Source organism: Lepidochelys olivacea (assembly GCF_965140295.1).
Source record: "Lepidochelys olivacea isolate rLepOli2 genome assembly, chromosome: 1".
Lineage (NCBI taxonomy): Eukaryota > Metazoa > Chordata > Testudines > Cheloniidae > Lepidochelys > Lepidochelys olivacea.
Window position 1 is genome coordinate 38,603,374 of NC_140411.1, and position 21,433 is coordinate 38,624,806.

The 21,433-nt window shown below is 41.1% G+C and overlaps 1 protein-coding gene across 1 annotated transcript; it reads left to right on the top strand.

Moving 5' to 3' along the window:
- Positions 1-506: 506 nt before the first annotated feature.
- Positions 507-20,428, top strand: ACAT1 (acetyl-CoA acetyltransferase 1; the record flags this gene model as incomplete). The annotated part of the gene is made up of 12 exons (XM_084644746.1): positions 507-662; positions 2,748-2,795; positions 4,178-4,295; positions 4,973-5,068; positions 5,348-5,448; positions 8,045-8,188; positions 10,685-10,835; positions 11,845-11,940; positions 14,584-14,697; positions 15,147-15,211; positions 17,742-17,899; positions 19,939-20,428. 12 exons carry the CDS (start codon positions 507-509, stop codon positions 20,057-20,059), a joined length of 1,368 nt encoding a protein of 455 aa, XP_084500872.1. The 3' UTR covers positions 20,060-20,428.
- Between the last annotated feature and the right edge of the window lie 1,005 nt (positions 20,429-21,433).

The following is a 21,433-nucleotide window of genomic DNA, read 5'->3' on the forward strand; positions in this document are numbered from 1 at the left end:
ACCCCTACCCGGAGCCCTAAACCCCTCAGCCCCAGAACCGGAGCCCTAAACCCCTCAGCCCCAGAACCCGTACCCCTACCCGGAGCCCTAAACCCCTCAGCCCCAGAACCCGTACCTCTACCCGGAGCCCTAAACCCCTCAGCCCCAGAACCCGTACCCCTACCCGGAGCCCTAAACCCCTCAGCCCCAGAACCCGTACCTCTACCCGGAGCCTTCATCCTCACCCTCTCCCCTCGCTGTCCTAGCCCAGTGAACGTGAGTAAGAGCGGTTACCGGGGGGGGGGGGGGGGCTCAGCGAAGGGGCGGGACACTGGGCAAAGCAAGGGGGGGGTCGGTTTTGCACAATTAAAAAGTTGGCGACCCTAGTAGCAGCGGGCATCAGGAGCCTGGGGGGGAGGGGCCTGTGGCACTTAATAGCCTATTTCCCACCCCCCAACCCCCTCCGACCCACCTCACAAGCCCCGCCTTCTCCTCCAATGGAATCAGCCCCTTGCTGGCAGGAGCCAATGGGAGCGGGCGGGGGGCGGAGCAGCGGCTCCCGTTGGCTGAGGGAGGGGGCGGCCGCGCTGAAGGTGAGGCGCGGGGCCTTTTCCAGTGGCACTCGGGCGGGGATGGCGGCGGCGGCGATGCTGGGCGGCCGGGAGGTCGCGAGGCTGCTGCAGGTGAGCGGCGGGGAAGGGGAAGGGGAAGCCCCCGCCGCGGAAATGGGGCCTGTCACCGCGCCCGCCCCCCCCCCCCCGCCGGGCGAGGCGAGACCCCGCGCCGCGGGCTGCCCGGGGCCCAGAATCCACCCCGGGTCGGGCGAGGGAAGCGCAGCGTGGGGCGCCTCCCGGGCGCTGGGGAGCTCGGCCTGGGGTGACCTGCCCAAGGGCAGGCGGAGGCGGCTGTGGCACAGGGCAAGGCTGGGGCGGGGGTTCGGGATCGGGGCGCGCTGCCACGCCGGCGCCGAGCCTGCTCCTTGGGTCGAGGGAGCCGAAAGCGCCCGTGGCAAAAGGCTGAAGTATCAGCAGAGGTCAGCCACGTTGGTCTTTCAGCCGCTCAGCCGCCCGCCCGCCCGTGCGGCCGGCCCCAGTTGCGGGACGCGGGGCTGCGTGCGGGCCGCTTTGAGCCAAGCGAGCCTGACAGCCCCAGCCCTTGGTGCGGCCCAGTGTTGCGAGCCTCTGCCTTGGGAAAGGGGATGAGGCAGGTGAAGCACCCAGACAGACATTCGTGGTTTTACGCAAGGGGTCAGGTATGTCCACAGAACCAAAGTTGAGATCTTATCAGCTGCCAAGGTTAAAAAAAAAATCGGTTGTCTGTACATATAGGTACGCGGCACAGGCAGTGCGAACTGCAGTCAGCTATGTTTTGCTCGGTGTTCGCGTATTTGTACAGTTGACTGAATAACATGAACTGTAGATAGTTTAAGATAAAAGGCTGTTACCCTTGTTAGTGGTCAGGCCGTTCTAAGAATAAACTACTCTCTGGGATGTTCTAATAAAACCGTAAAGGGATGCAGTCAGCTTTAAAGTTTACCCATTTTTCAGAAAATTTCACACCTAAAATTGTTAGATAATTACCCAAATTGACTATAAGTGAAAGATTAGAGGAAATGTTTTCTTTTTGTTCATTGAACGTTGTTAAATGCATAAAATTATATAGGCAGTTTCCTTCTTCTTGCTTGTGAATTTGTTTTTCCTGTTCCTGAAGCTAAAATTTTAAGAAATCATCAGAACTGGCATGGGGACTCAAGGTGGACATAGTACCTGAAAGTACTTTTTAACTTTTCTTAAAATGACTAGAATATAATTTATGGTGTTCCTTCAAAGTCCTTAAGTGACGATTACTTTTAATTAACTTACCTGAATATATTATTTCAGTAAAATGCTAGCGGTCTGTAATCTATGTATACACTGTCTAGTGAAATAATTTTACTTTTTTATTACTTTAAGCTGCTGACTTAAACTCCTAAGATAATGTATCTTTTAAAATAATTTTTTTATTTAAAAAAATATAATGAATTTTTACCCCACTGTGAGTACATCTAGTAATAGGATGAAGTTAACAGTAGCTTAAGAAAGCTTATGCTCAAATAAATTTTTTAGTCTCTCAGGTGTCACAAGTACTTCTTTTCTAGTTGTTCTGTTGTCATCTTTTGATGCTGAATCCTATGTTCACCACCCATTTTACAAATCACATATGCCAGTGAAATTGAGCTCTAGAAATTAGCTACCTTTGTAATGCTAAATTTAGTGATAGAGGTGAAAAGACTAAAGAAACAATGGGGTTGAATAATCAAAACTTGTAGCAGCATTCCCTACCGATTCATTGCATGTAATGATGATGAGAAATACTGGAGCTCCTATATCTGAGAAGTAGCTATTACGTGATTAAAACTGACAGAACTTTTTTAATCCATACTTTCCACAAATTGCTTTTAAAAAAAGATATTTAATTTTTCAGGAAAGATTTAATCACAGATGATGTAGTGAGATCTCATCTCTCATATTTGAGATGTTATTACTTTTGGAAAATATACTACAGAATGTTTACCACATTTGTCAACTAAATGAGCCAAGTCCATTTTGTGATGTATTAGTTTTTTATTTTTTCCAATGTTTCTTAACTTGAAAAATTTAGTAATTCTCGGTGTTTCCCAGTCACTTGTAAGAAATGCCCAATTTTCACAATATATCTGTTACTGAGCTGAAACGTCAGGTCACCAAAATTGGGAAGTAAAATTTTGAAAATAATTTTCTTGTTTTTAGGTTTTGAAATATACAAACCGTGGTTATGCATCACAGCGCACTTTAAATGTAAGTATTAAGTAGCATATGGCTACAAGCATTGGTTATAATAAACCATCGCTACTAGCCTGCTTTTAGAGTCTGATCTTTAAAACCTTGAGCATTGCAACACACTTTCAATGTAGAGAATGTGTAACTTGGCCAAAGTCGCACAGCTTGTCATTGGCAAAGCTGGGAATAGAATCTAGGTCTCCTGACTCCCACTGCCCTGCTCTCTAACCACTGGATTGCAAGGACTTCTGTTTGAGAGAGATTACTTAAAAAAAGCATAGAAACCCTTCTCTTCCCCACCCTCCCAACTTGTAATCGGACCAGTACATATGCTAAGACATCTTGGTACGTGATAAGCTTGAATAAGAATGTTTGTTACCTGTCTCTCACGTAGTATTAGAACAGTGTTTAGATTTTTTCTAAGATCTGTCTGTATCAAAATGTCAGATAACTTCAAAGTGCGCAGTGCCGCAGAGAGGTTGGGAAGGCAGGGCATCATGCTTCTGTTAAATTTACAGGGAGCTGGTCAATGCTCTCTCTCTCTCTCTCTCTCTCTCTCTCTCTCTCTCTCTCATTTTGAAAATTTCACTCAGCACTTACCTGTGTCTGACCTGGTCTGTAACTGACGGCATCTGAATTTGTCTGCCTCTTTGTTAATCCTGTTACTGTTTACTTGTGGAGTGGGAGGAGAGTAAATCAAGTGACACAAGGTATTCCATCCAAAATCCTGCCTACCTCAGTAAATAAAGAACCAAGGGCCTGACACAGCGTGGTGCTGAGTGTATTTGACTCCCACTGAAACATGGGGGTTGAAGGTGCTCATCAACACCATTGAGGAAGCATTCAGGAACAGGCCCCAAGGTGGGGGACACAGACTTCAGTCCCTTCAATGTCAGTGCATCATACTGCCATCAGATTGATGGGCTAGCTTAGCAGGCAGACTTGTTCATGGGGGCGGGGGGAGCTGAGTAAAAATAGGGGTAAAAGCCATACAAATCTTCATAATACTTAAAATAACCCCATATTATGTTGTAATTCAAAATAGTCAGATGCAGTGAGCTCCTCGATAAGGAGTTGAAAGTCATACCTTGTTTAATTCAGAAGTTAATTTATGGTTAGCCTCACAAGAAGATCTTTAACATTGGCTAAATTATCATGACATTTTTAATGTCTTGTTTCTTGGGCAGGTGTCTCAATTAATATAACATAAAAATTATTAAAATGTTTGTACTGCATTGGCACCTAAAGTCAGTGACCAGTTTGGCTCCCACATTGTGTTGTACAATTGTATACTGTACAAATGGTTCACACTTTGTTTTTTCTTTGAAACAGTGACTAAGTTAAAAGAAATTTTATGTTTTTAAATACTGTAACTCTTACCACATATTCTATTCTACTAGGAAGTGGTCATAGCAAGTGCAGCACGGACTCCCATTGGATCTTTCCAAGGATCCCTTTCATCGTTGCGAGCCACTGAACTTGGTTCCATTGCAATAAAAGGAGCAATTGAAAGAGCAGGTATGTGTAAATATTTGTTCACAAAACAAAGTTACACATTGCCCCAGTGAACAGTATCAATTTGTATCTTGTTTTGAAAAAAATAAGTGTGTATGTGGGTGGGTGAGTTTTTAATCTTTGAGATCTTAAACTTTTATCAGTTGATACAATTAAAAAACAAAATCTAAGCATGAAATGTGTAAAGCACTTAATGCCTGATTTGAGTGCTTTTGTTTCAGTGTTGCTTTTAAGAATAGATTAGACTTTTAATCAGTGGCCTATGTGAAATAAAATGTTAATCTGGTTTCTACTGGTTAGGTGTCCACCTTCCAAAACCTATCACCACATTAAACACTGATTTACAGTACTAAGACATGGAGATGGAATTGCTCTAATGGGTTGAAACACACTGCCCAGGAGTTTGTTGAAGGCAGCATTCCTGGTGGTTGTGCTGTTTTTGTTCTGTGGATGCCTAGAGGACTTTGGTCTCTAGAGCAGTCTTCAGCATTTTTTCATGAACCATAAGTGTGGAAACCCGCGAGGCGCTCAATGTAGGTCTGTGTGCTGTATTTTAGCCTCACTGGAGTAAAATCAATGCATTTTATTGCCAGTGTTAGATTGAAAACTTTATGTAAAAGGTAAAAATACTAGTCTATTGCTTGTCTCACTTAGAAAAAACCTCTTGATTTATTTTATAGGTATTCCTGCAGAAGAAGTGAAAGAAGTGTATATGGGTAATGTCTTGCAGGCTGGACAAGGACAAGCTCCAACAAGACAAGCACTACTGGGTGCAGGTATTAACATGTTTTTGTTTCTGTGCTTAAAGATCTAGAGAATTTATACTACATAGAGCTGCTATAGAACTGTAGGTACAGATTATAACTATTTTACTTTAGATGAAAGTTAGCCCCTTATGAAATATTAGTGATGGTGAAAGGCAGTTTTTTTTGTAATGAGGGGCAGTGCAATGAGATTAGCAGCTAATAGTTAAATGTTAAAAATGGATGATGTAATTAAATTATAAATAGAATAATGTTGTTGTCTTGGTTGATTATTATATTTACTTGTCTCAGGTTTACCAAACTGTACTCCTGCTACAACTATCAATAAAGTTTGTGCTTCTGGAATGAAGTCCGTCATGATGGCAGCACAGAATCTGATGTGTGGAAATCAGGTATGTGAATTTTAGTGCCCGTTAACTTCAAACATGAGATCTGATTGCCAAAATGTGGAAATTCTGATCTCTGAGAAATATGAGACTAATGTGGTGGTTTCCTGCTCATTATAATATACTACTTTTTGTTTTTGTGCTAATACTGCTTAACAAGAATTCATATTTTTTACATAAATCCTAATTTTGTGGATACACAGTTAACAAATTTGTTTATTTAGAAATGTGTCTCGCATATATCTTAGGATACAGTTAATAGTGGTGGAAGTAGTTGTGGTCAGTATTATAAGCTTTTCCTTTTAAGGGGAAGAGAAGGTAGAGAAGCAAAATACCTAGATCTTAACCAGGTTTCTTTGACTCGTGCCTCTTGTGTAGACATATACCGGTAGTCAGAACTAGAGACTACTCTAGCATAACCCTTTAATACTCAATATATGCTGACAGAAGAGTTTTTCCTGTTATAGGAAAACCACCCGCCTCAAACAAAGTTAGCTGTGTTGTCTGAGACCCTCTTCTGTCAACATAGCTGTGTCTTGGGGTTTTGTTAGTATGGCTGCATCAGTGGGGGTGTGATTTGTGGGGGTTTTTTTTTTGTTTTTTTACCCCCGACTGACATGTTATGCTGATGTAACCTTTTAATATAGACCAGGCCTAGATTAGGAGAAAAAAAATCTTATCTGCCAATTATGGTACATCTTTGGAAAACCTACCTGCTGACATAAGTATTCTTTCATTTCTTAAAATATGCACACACTCTCTCCTGCTCCTCCTCCTTGGTACAGTTACTGATATCAATGATTTAGGCCCACTGCTTAATTCACACCAAACCCAATCTGACCTAGTATTAAGGGCTTGGTGTAGAGCCTGAAGTCAAGGGGAATCTTTTGCTACTGACTGTACTGGTCTTTGATCAGGCCCTAAATGGTATTCTTGCCATTAACTTCAGTGGGATCAGGAACAGGTCCAGTACTTCTATTTCAGTAGTTACTGCTGGGATTAGTAATTTAGGTTTACATTTGATGGAAGCAGGCCTCGCACTTTGTAGGGGCTCTCATATTTCAGAGAATTAGAGATTTGACCTGAAGTGATTATGCATGCCTGATTCCCACAGTATGTCACTGTCTCTCTACCCACTTTCCTGGATTCAGCCCTAATTGACTGTAAGTAGGTCTTAGAAACTATATAATTAGAGATTTTTTTCTCCAGCTGCACACTCAGTAATTCTGATCCCATTACAGTTAATGACAAAACTCCCATTGACTTGAGTGGATGTGTGATTTGTACTGTTTTAGAGCCTTTACTGTATTTATAGATTATTTTTTAAAAAACTAGAAGGGCTGGAGACGTAAAATTATATAGGATCAGAATAACAAAGCTTAAAAAAAAGAACGCTTTTAAGAAATCTTCTGTTCCCTTCCCTGGCTTCCCATTTCTGATTTCTAGTCATAAATGCCTTTGAGTTCTCTCTACTGGCCATCTCATCCTCATGACTCTCAGTTGTTTTTATTGGATCCAGTGTACACCTAATACTGAACAAAGCATCATTACTTTAAATCTTACCATAAAAAAACCTTCCTTTTCTTAATCCCATGACTGACTCCTTGTAAAGTATCCTTTATGAGGATGCAATATAAAAGTGTTTTACTGAACTTTTCTATAGACTACAGAAAAGCATTAAACTTGCAATTTTTCTTATCCCTACCCATGTGTAATGCACTGCATTAAAATGGTTACATGTATTCTTCATGCTGAGACTCTAGAGACTTCATGTGTGGCGCCCCAGGGAATGGTGAACCACATCTTACAAAGGATGATAAAACTGCAGGAACTACTTCTTGAAAACCATGTAGAAATATTAATAAATGCACATACTAATTAAATAGAATTTGGGGTTCAATGATAAAACTGTTTAAAGACTCCTGTTTGTTGCCGGCTTATTAGCAGACAACGTGGTAAACTGTGTTTTGAAGTTGGGTCAGATTTTTCCACACTGTGAGACGACACAACATTGTATAGAGCAGCCAGTACTTCATGTGAACAGATCTCTCTTTCTTGCCGGTGTCTTAAATTCTGAAACAGCTGCTTGTCCTGTAGATATAACATGTTGCTAATGGAGAACTGAAATGGAACAAATATGCAAAACTAAGACTTTTTAATAAGAAAATTCTACTTTAATCTTGGAGGCAGTTGCATTTCAACAATCGAGGTGTAGGAGAAAGAAAATGCTAATTGATGTGAGGTGGCCAGAGCACCAGGGCAGCGAATGAAAGATTAAAAAGAAATACTGGCTAAGAAATTTGTCAAATCTTTTTTTTTTCCCCTCAGAAACTCTCCATGTTGTAACTTTCCTGTAAGTAATCTTCAAGACTTTTTGCTTCTCAATCTTTTGAAATTACAGCTCAGACACAGAACATTGGTCATGTTCACTACACCAATTAAGCGTTTTCACTCTTTTACTGTTGTTACACAAAAAATAGAAGCAATTTTGTTAGAAACATCTGTAACATGTTTTTTAATCTTTTGTTATGTAGGAAGAAATTTTATATAAAATGGCTTTTATTGTAATTTACTTTAACATATGCTTGTTTTGTTTGAGAAGGATGTGATGGTGGCTGGTGGGATGGAGAGCATGTCTAATGTTCCCTATACAATGAGCAGAGGGGCAACACCTTATGGAGGAGTGAAGCTGGAAGATTTGATTGTAAAAGATGGCTTGACTGATGTTTACAACAAAATCCACATGGTAATTATTGCTGTTCAATACTGAAACATACGGCAACATTCTTTTTTTTTTTTTTTTGCCTACCATGAACCTACTACCGAACTCAAGAGTTTATTAGTAACTGTTTAAATGTTGGTTCTGGCATGCCTGGGAAATGAGGGACAGAACTGGTTCTGAAGAAAGGGTTCTTCCACTTTCATGATTCTTATTGTGAGCGGTGTGGAGAGGCTAGGCAGATCGAAATTCAGGAGCAGGCAAAGTGATTGCTTTGTGTGGCTGTGTGTGAGGCCTTTCTCAAGAGTCCAGGACAGTGGTAGACAGAGACTCAAGACCCTGGTGTATGCTGTAGAATGCGCAGTTGATCACTAATAACTCACTATTCCTTCCTTCCAGGGGGGGACCAATAAAACTGCTCAACCTCCCTGAGGGCATCCACTTGTGTGGCCCAGCACGGTTTCCCTGTTACCTCCTCTTCAAAATATATATGTGAGGCTCCTAGAGGAGAATGAGATTTGAGACTATCTGTAGTCTCTCTCTCATCTGATACCGCCTCATAATATTTGATTCTCCTGGTTCCATGTCAGCTAGCATCCTGACAATAGCTCACTGGTTTAAGATGAATCCAGATAGGATTGAAGCGGGACTGGTGGGCATTTTGAGGAACTAATGATTGTTCTCCCCACTGAAGGAATTCTCCTACCCAAAGTCTTTATTGGATGAGTTTCTACTCCTTGCTTCCTAAATAGTAGCAGTTGCACAAATAATATTTTACAATCTTTGTCTGGCCTATAGATTAAAACATTTCTTCACTGATACAGACTTCACCTTTGTTATACATACCTTGTTCTCCTCCAGGCTGGAGAAGTAATGTACTCTGCATAAGGTTACGCAGTCTACTCCCTATTGAAACTCTATTATCTGAAAGCCTTCCTTTGTCCCCTAGCATGAGAGACATGCTGCAGGGGGAATATATGCCATGCTGGGGGACAAGGAAGAGATTCAGCTAATGCAGGGTTTTGGATAATCGAGCTGAGACTACTGGTTAGGACTGTGAGGAAGAGGAGGATAAAGATCCACTGGCTGCAAGGGAGACCACCCTGCTGCTGAATGGTTCCTGCCCAGTACAGGGAGCCCCTCTGCAGGTTCGCTGCCATGGGAGTGAGTGAACAGGGCCATGACAGAAGAGCTGCAGAGGGCTTCCTGCGCGGCCCCAGGGCCAGTGACATGCAATCCCTGAGGATGCAAAGTTATGGGGGGAAAGAGGAGGGGCGGCTGTAGTCCCGATGGAGCAGAGCCTCCCCACCCAGCCAGAACTGTGGAGGAGGACAAGCCTCTGTCACCCTGTGTTTGGCTAGATAGAGGTATAGAAATTAACTCACTTGTGTGAGGAATTAGAGGAATGCTCCAATCAAACTAATGCAGACCGATCTCTATGCAATGTTTTATACGTAGACTTTGCTATAGAAACAGTATAAGTTTAACCAAATGTGCATGCAGATATTTAGGAAGTTAGCCTGGTGGACCAAGGAGGAGGGGTCTAGCTCCCAGGTGGACTTAGTGTATCTCATGGAATTGGTAATGGGATATATTACCCTTCACCTATGTCACCAGTGAATGTATAGCCCGTGTTCGTAGTGAATGAGATTTGTAACTGTTGGTTCTATGGCTGTTCAGTAACCTGTGTGAAATGAGTTAGGTGGTCGCAGTCAAGTTAGAGGATAGTTATGTATACAATTTAAAAAAAAAAGAGAGAGAAATTATCACACTGTTCAGTAACCTGTGCAAAAACATAGGTGGTCTCAGTTCAGTTGTTGGATGAAAAATTGGCACTACTTGTCAATTTGTCATGCACTGCTGAGAATCCAAGGACTGAATAAGATCTGGAGATTGAAGTACCCTTTCAAGCCTCGAAGGCAGTCCCACCAGTATAGGAATGATGTGCATTGGTGAGAACTGTGTGGATGTACTGTTATGTGGCTAAACAGGGCTTCAGAGTGTCGATCCAAGCCATTTCAAAAGCATTAAATTCACACTTTTTTTTTTTTATTATTAAATTATAAAGGCCTCATTAGGAACATTAGAGAGACAAGGTGGCTGAGGTAATAGCTTTTATTGGACCAACTTCTGTTGGTGAGAGACACAAGCTTTCGAGCTTTTTGGTGTGGCTCAAAAGCTTTTTTCTCTCACCAACAGAGAAGTTGGTCCAATAAAAGCTATTAACCTCACCCACCTTGTCTATCTAATATGCTGGAACTGACATGGCTACAATTACACTGCATCCGTCATTACGATCATGGCTTTCTGGCTTAAATTACATCTGTCCAGAAAATTGCTCACTAACTTCTGTTGTGAAGTTCAGATTCCTGTAGCAGTTGTCACAATAGAACCTCCTGGCAACTGTAACACTTAAAAATTCACTTCAAAAGTTCTGTCACATCCATTTAAAAAAGATAGGAGTTAATCTTCCCATCTACATTTCTGGTTCATGTTCTCAGAATGGTCTTTGTTTTCCCCTAGGGTAATTGTGCTGAAAATACGGCTAAGAAGCTTACTGTTTCACGAGAGGAGCAAGACACTTACGCTATAAATTCTTACACTAGGAGCAGGACAGCCTGGGAATCAGGAGAACTGACAAAGGAGGTTGTTCCTGTCACTATTTCACAAAAAGGTATTATGGAAATACATTCTAAAATTTTTTTCATGTTAAAAGATGTTAAATTGTGCAGTGATGAATACTAACATTGCAGCTGGAATGTGCAAATTTTGGGAATATTTTTTACATTTCTGTAGAAAAACAATATTCTTAGCTTGCTTTCTGGCAAACACAGTTGGTGACTGTTTATGGTAATTTTTTTCCTCTTTGTTTTTACTGAGGTATTGGAGTTATCCATCCTTCTTTTGTAACTTGCTTGAGTGTTGCAACATAGAATAAGTGCTAGCTAATGTGGCCTGTAATTCATCTCAATTTGTTTTTTACTATTTTAATACACCTAATTGATCTGTGATTCTTTTTTCTTTCTCCACCAGCCTGGGAGGTGAATTGATAAACGTCTTGTCTTAACAATAAACCTGTTGTGGATCAATGGGATAAAGGAGCAAGCTTGTCAATTTTTGTGTGTCTCTCTTCAGAGCTAAATTAAGTCACATTTTTATAGAAATAATACGTCAGGGTGTCTAAAAATGGAATGTAGCATAGAATAAATGAGTGCAGAATACCTTATGTCAGTGGTCCCCAAACTTTTCAGGGTTGCGCCTCCTCTTACCCGTCTGTCTCCTGCCTCCCCCTCGGGGCTGGGAGCGGGGACGCGGCGTGTGTGTGTGTGTAAACGCGGATGGGGTAAGGGAGCTGAGGCTGGGGGCAGGTCTAGGGCTGGGTCTGGGAATGGAGCTGCAGCCAAGGGCTGAGGGCGGGGCCAGAGCAGAGCTGGGATGGATGGTGCTCCTTCCCCACCCCTTGTGGGGGCTGGGCTGGACCCACCACACTCCCCTGAATGTTCCTCTGTGCCCCCCTAGATTGGTGTGCCCCACAGTTTGGGGACCTCTGTCTTAAGGGTTACATTTTGGATAAATCATAACAAAAATAACCTGGTGAGGTGTCATGTGCATCATAGTGCAGCTTTTCATGCTAAAATGCCAAAAACTGATTGAGTGGCTTTGATTTGGCATCTGTATTTCAGGGAAACCAGATACAGAAGTGAAAGAAGATGAAGAGTACAAGCGTGTTGATTTCAGTAAAGTTCCAAAGCTGAAGACTGTTTTTCAAAAAGAAAATGGTACATACTGTATATGGAGCAATTGATTTTTTTTTAATTTTTATTTGTTTTTACAGAGCAAATTCCGTAGACAATATTTTAAGTCTCTCCACACTAAGCCAAGTAGTGAAGAATAGTTTCCAATTGAAATTACTGGGACATATGTAATTATTTTATTAAACATAGACTTCGTGCTTATTACCAATATGTTACTGATGTGTTGCAGGAGAGGAAGGGATGTATCAAATTTTAAATTAAAGATTTCCACAGCTCTAGTTGCAGTCAAAGGTGAACTGCTTTACTTGAAACAGGGACTCTGGTGTTTGTCTTTTTTGACCGAGTTCCTCCAAAGTATGTTAGCAGGAGGACCATGCTTATCTTCAGTTGAACACAGGAGGCTGCTCTTGTTCAGGGCTTAACTTTGAGAGCTGTGTATTCTTATGGTACTTAATTTCAAAAAATAAAATCTCAAAACTCTTTCAAGTTGGACCACATTGATAGGAGGGTGAATAACATATTCTTTCCACCCAATGTATTTTGACCCAGATAAGCTGTTTTCAGGTAAAGACGAATGATTTCCAGATAGAAAACATAAGAATACAGTGGGCACCAATTACAGCAGCACTCTTTGTTGCCTGGAGAATTGTTCTTATAACTGGACAATGTGCAGCAGTGTTTCCTGGAGAAATGCAAGGTCTGGTTTAGTGACAGGCTTTAATGGTTTTCACTTGAAACAGGTGATAATTGTGGGGGAATCAAACAGCAAAGTTGGTCTAGAATTGCAGTTTCCCAAATGTTTTTGTAAGTGGAATGCTAATACTGAAAAGTAGATGTCAAGATGAGTGTCTTTCCTGGAGAAGTGGTACATGAGTGTGGGAGCTGTATCTGTTTTTTTGTTGCATAGTATGGAACATTATTGCTTTGAGTGCTGATCCAGTCCATTTTTCATTCTCTTCAGGCTTTAATTATAAGTTGAACTTGTTTAACTAAGAGATTGCTTCTTCAAGTGGCTCTGCATATTCCCACTTATGGGTACTATGCTGCTTTGTGGTACCTAGCCACAGAACCACCTAGCAGGGTCAGCTGGAGCGCTTTTGCACTCTTTGCCCCTCCTGTCCAGTCTCACCGATGTTCTGAGAGCAAGACTTGTATAGGGGCTGGAGTGCCCTCAGTACCTCAGTTCCTTCTTGCCGTGTGCCTGGATGGATGTGAACAACTCTAGTCTCTTTGGAGTCAGAGCCCTTTTTATTGTTAGGATAGTTAGTGTTAGTGATTATTTTTTCCCCTGTCAGTTCTGCCAGTTGCTGAAATTTGCAGAGCTGCAATCTGGACTTTGGCGCACATCTTCACTAAGCACCGTACTTTGGACTTGGCCTGTAGGGCAGATGCTGGATTTGGTAAAGCACTACTTCGGCCCTTATACAGTTAAGACTCTGTTCCTACTTCCAGGTTAATTTTCAGCACTGCTTAACAGCCTGTCCAGTAAGTAGGAATATGCAGAGCCACTTGAAGAAGAGATGGAAGTTACTTACTTCTAATCAGAGTTGTTAGAGATTGCTCTGCATGTTCACACTCCCACTGGCCTTCCCCTTTTTGCCAGAGTCCTTGATCTCTGGCTCTGATGTAGTGAGGGCACGCTCTCTCGTATATAGCCTCTCCCTTGGAACACTGGGGGTGCTGCGGGAAGGGGAGAGGTGAGGAGCATGACGCTGCTCTCTCTAGCTGGCCCTGCAAAAGAAGGCACTACCAGAATGCGGCGCAGTACCCGTAAGTTGGGAATATGCAGAGCCTTCTCAGAGAACTCTGGTTCTAAGTAACCCGCCTTCGTTTTCAAATCTGGTTTAATCTGATGGAAAACCTTATATCGGGACACTTAAATTGACTTTAAATCTGGCATAAATCAATATGGTTACAGGCTTGGTCTACACATACAGTTTACAACAGTGTAACTTCTTATTCCAGTGGGAGCATGTGTGCCTTCACATGCATCCGTCTCCAGTCGATGGATCTCTGAAGCTAAATCCGTGTAGTTGCCACACTTTTTTGCAGCCCTGTATCGATTGGAGTTAAATTGATTATTGGTAATGTGGAAGCCATTACCTTACCTAAGCAAGATACACCAATTTAAACCTGGCTTAAATTGGTGTAGGTGTCCACATGGGTTTTTGCACCAATTCAATTTAAAAGCTCACCTTGAGAGTATGTTTACATTATACTACAAGCTAGGGGTGTGATCTGCCAGCTCACGTACACCTACTTGAGGTAACTCAGTGAGAGCTAGCACTTGTGTAAGTAGTAGTGTAGCTTCAGTCGCACTGGCAGCGTTGGAATGGTTTAGCCATGCCAAGTACAAACACTCCTGCAACCTGTGGGTATGTACTCAGCACAGCTAAACCATGCAGCCACTGCCTATGCTACCACAGCTGCACTACTAATAATACTCATGCTAGCTCTCATCGAGCAATCAGGAGAATTTGTATGCGAACTGGGAAATCACACTCCTAGCTTGTAGTGTGGATGTAGCCTTAGTTAAGCCAGTGCCCCACACTTGTATAGACAAGAGCTCAGATTCAGGGCCCCTCTGCCAGATAAATGCATTGGAAAGAGATACCTGAGCTATTGCGTTTTCCTTCCTCTGTTTAAATACTGTTCTACTTTTTTCAGGAACAGTAACTGCTGCCAATGCCAGCACACTGAATGATGGAGCAGCTGCTTTGGTTGTGATGACTGCAGAGGCAGCCAAGAGACTTAATGTCACACCACTTGCAAGAATAGTGGGTAGGAATTTTTCCAAATGCCTCTCTCAAGTACTGTGCTGGAAAATACTCTTCTGATTTGCCATGTGACTTGGAATCTTGCTTTACCAGTCGTCTTTTTCATGGGGGAACATGGGATAGGTTCATTGGCTAGGAAGGTGCAGCTGTAACATAACTTGAACTGTTCTTTTAAATTTGAGGAGCCAAATGTGGTTTGACTCCTGATCATAGCCAGCCTTTCCTGAATGGGTTTATGTCTAACACATTTTAAAAGTAAAATCTGAAAATATTACCATACTGTTTGCATACAAGCACACACAGTTTACAGTCTGTTTTCAGGAGTCATTTTATTTAAATGAATAGAAAAATTAATTGGTGGAGGAGGGGAGTACTGGACATGTATCCTGTATAGGTGAATATTTCCTTTGTGAAAAGTGATAAAAGATTTCTATAATATTTATGGTCTTACAGCTTTTGCAGATGCTGCTGTTGATCCTATTGACTTTCCAATTGCACCTGCATATGCTGTTCCCAAGGTAGGAACAAAACTGATCATTGCTGAATATAAAAAAAAAATTGTAAGCTTGCCTAAATTGCTCCAGTGATCCAACATGCATTTTCCTCTGATTGGAATACAGACAATATTTGCATCATTTATAAAGTACTTTTTGACCTTGTAGGTAAAGTGTAAAGTAGTATTTATATTATGATTGCTTAGCCACAAGAATAATTCCCATGCAAAGTGGGCATGTAGTTTTCTGTTCTAGATGGGTTTTTTTATTAAGGGAACACAGTCCCCTTGAAATCTAGTCAGCTTAAAGAAAAGAGTTGAAAGTAGTTACAGGTACTTCCTTGCCCCTCAATAGCTCTGCCAGTTTTTTGTGGTTTAGTCATCCTGTTGCTGTCTGAAAAATCCTCACAAACAGGAACACAACATAAATAGGCTATCAAGTCAAATACCCAAAGTAAACAAATTAGAAAATAGAAAAAAATATTTCTTATTTAGCCATTATAGTAACTTCAGGTGTTACAAGTAACAAGTGAAAAAAATTTTAGACAGAAGTCTGATGGGATTTGAGTCAGTGGCTCAACAAGGAACTAGTTAAATGATGCTGTTCATTGTATTAAATAAAGGCTCTCTCTGTGGGTATGACAAAAGTAGGTAAAATAAAGCTGACCGCTTTCCATGTTCTTCTGTATTGGCACTTGCTATGCAGACTCCTTTAGTGCCAGACTGTGGGATTAATAGTGTTGCCTGAGTTGAAGTTAAGACAGACCTGTTAATCTCAATGCTTGAGAGAGAATCTAGCTGGGTGGTTAACTATTAAATTATTCTGAGCATATCAAAGCAATTATCAATAACTAAGGCCTTGCCTGCACCAGAAGGATTTTTTTTAATACAATCTAAGGTATGAATTTAAACTGATATAGCTATACTAGTATATAACACACACATCCCCCTCCCCCCATGTGGGCACTTTTGTTTTGACCTAAACAGAAAAAAGTCTTATCAGAATAAGTGTGTCTACATGGTGGGGTACAGGGCTGGTATACTGGCGTAACTGGTAAAATGTTCCTTTGTAGACTAGTGAGGAAATGTGTATTTGGCAGCATCAGATTAACCCAAATCTGTGGAAAATATTTGTCAAATGTGTTGGTTGTTTGAGCTGATTTATGGCTTTGGTCAGTAGAAAAGGTTATGTCCATACAACTGTAGCTGTTTCTTAAAACTTAACCCACTTCATTGAATTACATTGATGGAATTATTGATGTGTTAAAACCAATTTAGCTTGCAAGGTATAAATATTAAAATGGAGGCTTGAGTCCTCAGGTGTTAGCATTAATGCTAATAACTAGATTGGGGTGTCAAACTCATTGTGTAGGAAAGGCCAAATTTATTTTTTTTAATTATGGTGCTTGGGCTGGGGCATAAATTTACATCTATGTAATCCTCCTCGATCCACAGATCTCTCACTGATGATGTTGTGGTGATTGCATAAAGATCAAGGTTAGAAAAAAGATTTTTATGTAACATTTTTAAGTCAGTTGCATTCTGCATCACTTGGGAAAATATTGTCACTCTTAGGACCTACCACTATTTCTCTTCTTGTCCTCACTTCTACATCTCTACTGCTTTCCTGGCTTTGGTCTTGTCTGTACTTAGAAGTTTTGCATCCCTCCCGAGTTTAGATAGTTACAGAAGTAGAAAAGTGCGTATACTGGTATAGCTTATTCCAATTCAAGAACTCAAAGAAGCTATACTGGTATTATACCATACCAGTATAACCGGAAGCAAAAAAAAAATCACCCCCCTAACCAGTAGTGACACCGGTAAAACTTTTAAATGGCTTGTCTTGCCTCCTTTTTTTTCCCCTCCCCTTCTATTTTCTTCTTTGCATCAACTCCCAGTTTGCATCCACGGGCTTCACTTCCACTCCATTTCCAGCTAATAAATAGTTGCTGACATGTGAAGCATCATCACTCGACTGAGGCTAATGGAAAAGGGGGAGTGAATTTCCAGAGCTGTTGTTACGAGCTGTCTGCAAATGGGGAAGATATGTGTCAGTTAACCTTCCAAATGAAACACAGCGTATTTGTAAGCATGAGGGCAAAGAAGACAGTTTAGATTTTGCAGAATCTGAACATGCTACACAACCCCCAAAAGTACATCAAGTAGGCTTTGTGTTTGACACCTTCAAAGTAGAGGCCCTGCACTCTTCTTTTTTTCTCTGCTGGGCTTCCCTTGAGCTCATTTCAATTGTGACTTAAAGTCAGATCTAGAGCCACTGTAGCCCTGTTTTTACAGGGGCAACTGCTGAGATGTGCAGTCTTCTGTACAATCCTTTCTTTGCAGGAAATAGTTTTAACACCACTTTTGAATAATGTGTATCCGAGCTGGGAAACTGGTGAAAAGCCCTGTGACAAGGGGAAGCTTCTGATCCAGGCCGAGTGCTTCACTGGGTAACTTTCAACTAGTTATAGGAAGTGTAACATTGAATTCAAAACAAAACAGGACCACCGGGAAGTGCTTTTGGATACATAACTTTCACAATGTTTTATTTCTAGGTTCTTAGTGATGCAGGATTGAAAAAGGAAGACATTGCGATGTGGGAAATCAATGAAGCATTCAGCGTTGTAGTCTTAGCCAATATTAAAATGCTGGATATTGATCCACAGAAGGTGAACATACATGGAGGCGCTGTGTCTTTGGGACATCCAATAGGGTAGGTGAAGTACTCCATTGTGTGTTTTTTGTTTGCACTTTGGGGTAGGTCTTATTCTTGGACAGTATCTGTTAAACACATCATTGCGTTTGTGTGCTTGGGCCATGTTTTTTTAACTCTTCCATTTTGTCTTTAGTTTTTTAAGCCAGGGGCAAAGGCTTTTGCTAACGGTCACAGGGAGCCAGTCAGTAGGAAGAACCGTGAACAAGAATTGATGATGGCAGTTTGGTAGCAAGTCCATTTTAATTTTATCCAAGGCTTAACTTTCAGGGCACTGTGAATCAGGCTTGGTTGGAGGTTCACCTTTCTCCTCAGTATTTAGCTCTTCTATGCAGTAGACGAGCAAGATTGGGAACCTTTTCTTGGATGAAGAATTTTCCTTGTCCCCCACAAAATTTATTTATTCAGTTCATTTATTTGCTCCCATCACCGTTGTCTTGGTGCATGTACCATTTTTTCCCAAAAATTTCAAATTATTTAATGCGTTAACCAGGAAATAGACATTACTCCGATCAGCATCAACTGCAACAGTAAAGCCACTAATTAATGTTTCTGCCATGCTTTCAATATCTATTGTACTATTAAGTATTTGTTATGCTGACTAAGCCCTCCTACAAAAAGCCAAAGTTAAATAGAGGACCTTCAGGGCATAGTGTAAAGACCAACAGGCAATTAAACTCCAGGTCTAGGGCCCTCTACTGAAAATACCCTCACATTTGATCTCCGCTGTTGTGTAAGGTGGATCCAGAACATTTACTAAATGCCTAGTATTGCAGTTAGAAGCCAGTGCAGTCATTGGAGCACTGATATAATGTGCTCTCTTCAGTTTAACCCATCTAGCCTCCCTTCCCCTTCTCTACCCCCCACCCCCCCCCCAAAAAAAAAAAGTTGTCCCCCATTATGAAGCAGCTGTAGTTTCTGAATGGTCTTAAGTCTTTCCCAGTAATCTACTTTGGAGGTGATAACTGGCATTGTGCAGATCTACTGAAGAAAAATAGCCCCAATCGTCTAGCTAAATACAGACTGGAAAAAACCATCGGGGATTCCAGGAGCAAATGATGATCCAGAAGTGCCCCTTCAGTTGCAAGCTTTGTTGGTAAAGATGTTAGCCCCTGTGATTTCAGGAGTGGTCCTAACATCTTCCTTGCCATATTCTGTTGGCGTTCTCTGACCAAATCAGCATCACCATAGTCTTCTCTGGATAGGTTATTTTCAAAAGTCCCTCTCTCTGTAAGTATGTAGGGCTCTGATCCTGCAAACATTTATGAACTAAATGACTGACTTTTGTGCCAGAATGCTTGTCTACACTTAAAACACTGCAGTGGTGCAGCTGGACTGCTTCAGTGAAGATGCTATCTATGCCGGTGGGAGGAATTCTCCTGTTGGTGTAGATACTCCACCTCCCTGACGGGCAGTAGTTAGGTTGATCGTAGAATTTTCGCATTGACTTAACATTGCCTACAGGGGGGATTAGGTAAGTTTAACTGCGTTGATCAGGGGGTGTGGATTTTTCACACCCCTTGTGTGACTTAGTTATGTTGACAATTTCCTAGTGTAGACCAGACCACTGTGTTTGATGGCTTAGGGTCTTAATCACAGCAAAAGCAGCACCTCATTGTACATCCTCAAACTTGTAGTTGATGAAGAAATCGGTGCACAAAACCACCACTTGAACAAGCAGCTGCTCTCAAAATTATTTCTTCCTACGGTGGTGGCAGCATGGAAGAGACTTATGTGCATCCTGTTGTCTTTTTGAGAGAGCTGTGCTTTGCAATGCAGCCCAGTTAATTCAGTTCCAGCAGGGAATAGGAAGTCAGGTATTTTAAAGAGCTGTGTTTAGAATGCTATTTACATAAAGACAAAGTGGAAAAACTGGTGGAAAGTTGCTTTTATTACTCTTAAGTATGGGTATTAGATACTTAATCCGAGGATGCAGTGCTACAGCAGTACTGCCCTTTGAATCTGTTGATTGTCTTAGAGAAACTTGTGTAAAATCAAGATGACTTCCTGAAAACTAAACTGTTTTCTTTTCTACATAGAATGTCTGGAGCGAGAATTGTTGCTCACATGGCCCATGTGCTGAAGCAAGGACAGTATGGTCTTGCAGGAATTTGTAATGGAGGAGGTGGTGCTTCTGCGATTCTGATCCAAAAGCTGTAGTCTGGCTGGCTGTTGAAAATACCAAACCTTAAAATAATCTGAGTGGTGGTGGCAGTTACATTATTTATGGATTTGCAGATAACACCCACTTTAACTTGGTTTTCTATAGTATTTCTCTAAAACCTTCATCAGTCATGCTCACAGCTGTTTTGTACCTTAAACTAATTTAGTGCAGTTTTTTACATAGTGTGAACTAAAACTTGTCAAATTATGGTAAACTACAAGTTGTCACTAGACAAAGACTGTATGCCTACTCGGGATGTAGCTGTTCTGTGGATGATCTCCCTGCAAGTAATTATTTGAATGAAAATTGTTTTCCTTGGTGAATAATGAATTGATATTAAATCATTCATAGATCTTTAAAATGGACACATAGCTTAAGTGCTCAATTTTTTATTTAAACCTGTAATATCTAGTTCAAGTTTTTTTCCCATGAAAGTCACCTGGCAGTTACTTACCTGAATCTTGTTGTTGGAACGTATCTTTACAACAAGAGCATGAGCCTAGCTTGCCATCAACTGTTTAGACTTCTACAGTTAACTACAATGCTGGAGGAGTTTTTAAACCAGCTTTTCATTCAGGATTTCTGCAGCACTTTGATTAGCTTTAACCCTATTGTTACAAAATAGTAACTGACCTCATAGAAGACAAGTTTGTCAGCTACAGCTAAAAATACTTAACCTTTGGATTATGCACAGATAATTGGCATTTCTCATTTGTCAGAGGGCCTTTTCAGTTTAGTCAGAGATAAGTGTTCACTTGCAGAGTTAACTAGTATAACCATATCCCATTAAGTTCACACCCTACTTTATACAATTACAGCTTCCTGTGAGACAAGCCCATCAATCTGTGGTATCCAGAAAAAACTGGCTGACAATTGCTTATGTTCAAGTAAACTACTGTCACCTTTGTGCTAGTTCAGGAGCAGTTTTAAAAATTTTGCCTTCTGGCCTGATTCTGTGCTACAGTTTTGATGACTGTTTTGAGCTGAACAGATATATCCAGATGCAAACTTAGAAATGTAGAAAGATCAGAATATGTATTTTCACTGAAGATTCTGCATATGGTTTGAAAACAATGTCCGTAGAATAGGTGGATGCAATTCTAGTGCAGCTTTGAGGGGGTGTAAGAAGCAAAGAAATGACCAATCCTCCTCTAGTTTTCATAGTACTAGCAGTAATGTAAACTTTTAGTTCTTTAAGCAGGTGTTTCAGCTGATTACCTAAAGTCTTTCTTAGCACTTTTTTTTTCCCCAGTGGTGGTCTTACCATGTGTGAAAACTTGCGGTCACTAGCAGATAATCTACCAAATTGGCGACAGCACCAATGAATGTTTAACCTGAATGAATAGTTTTGGTATTTAGATATTCTTAAA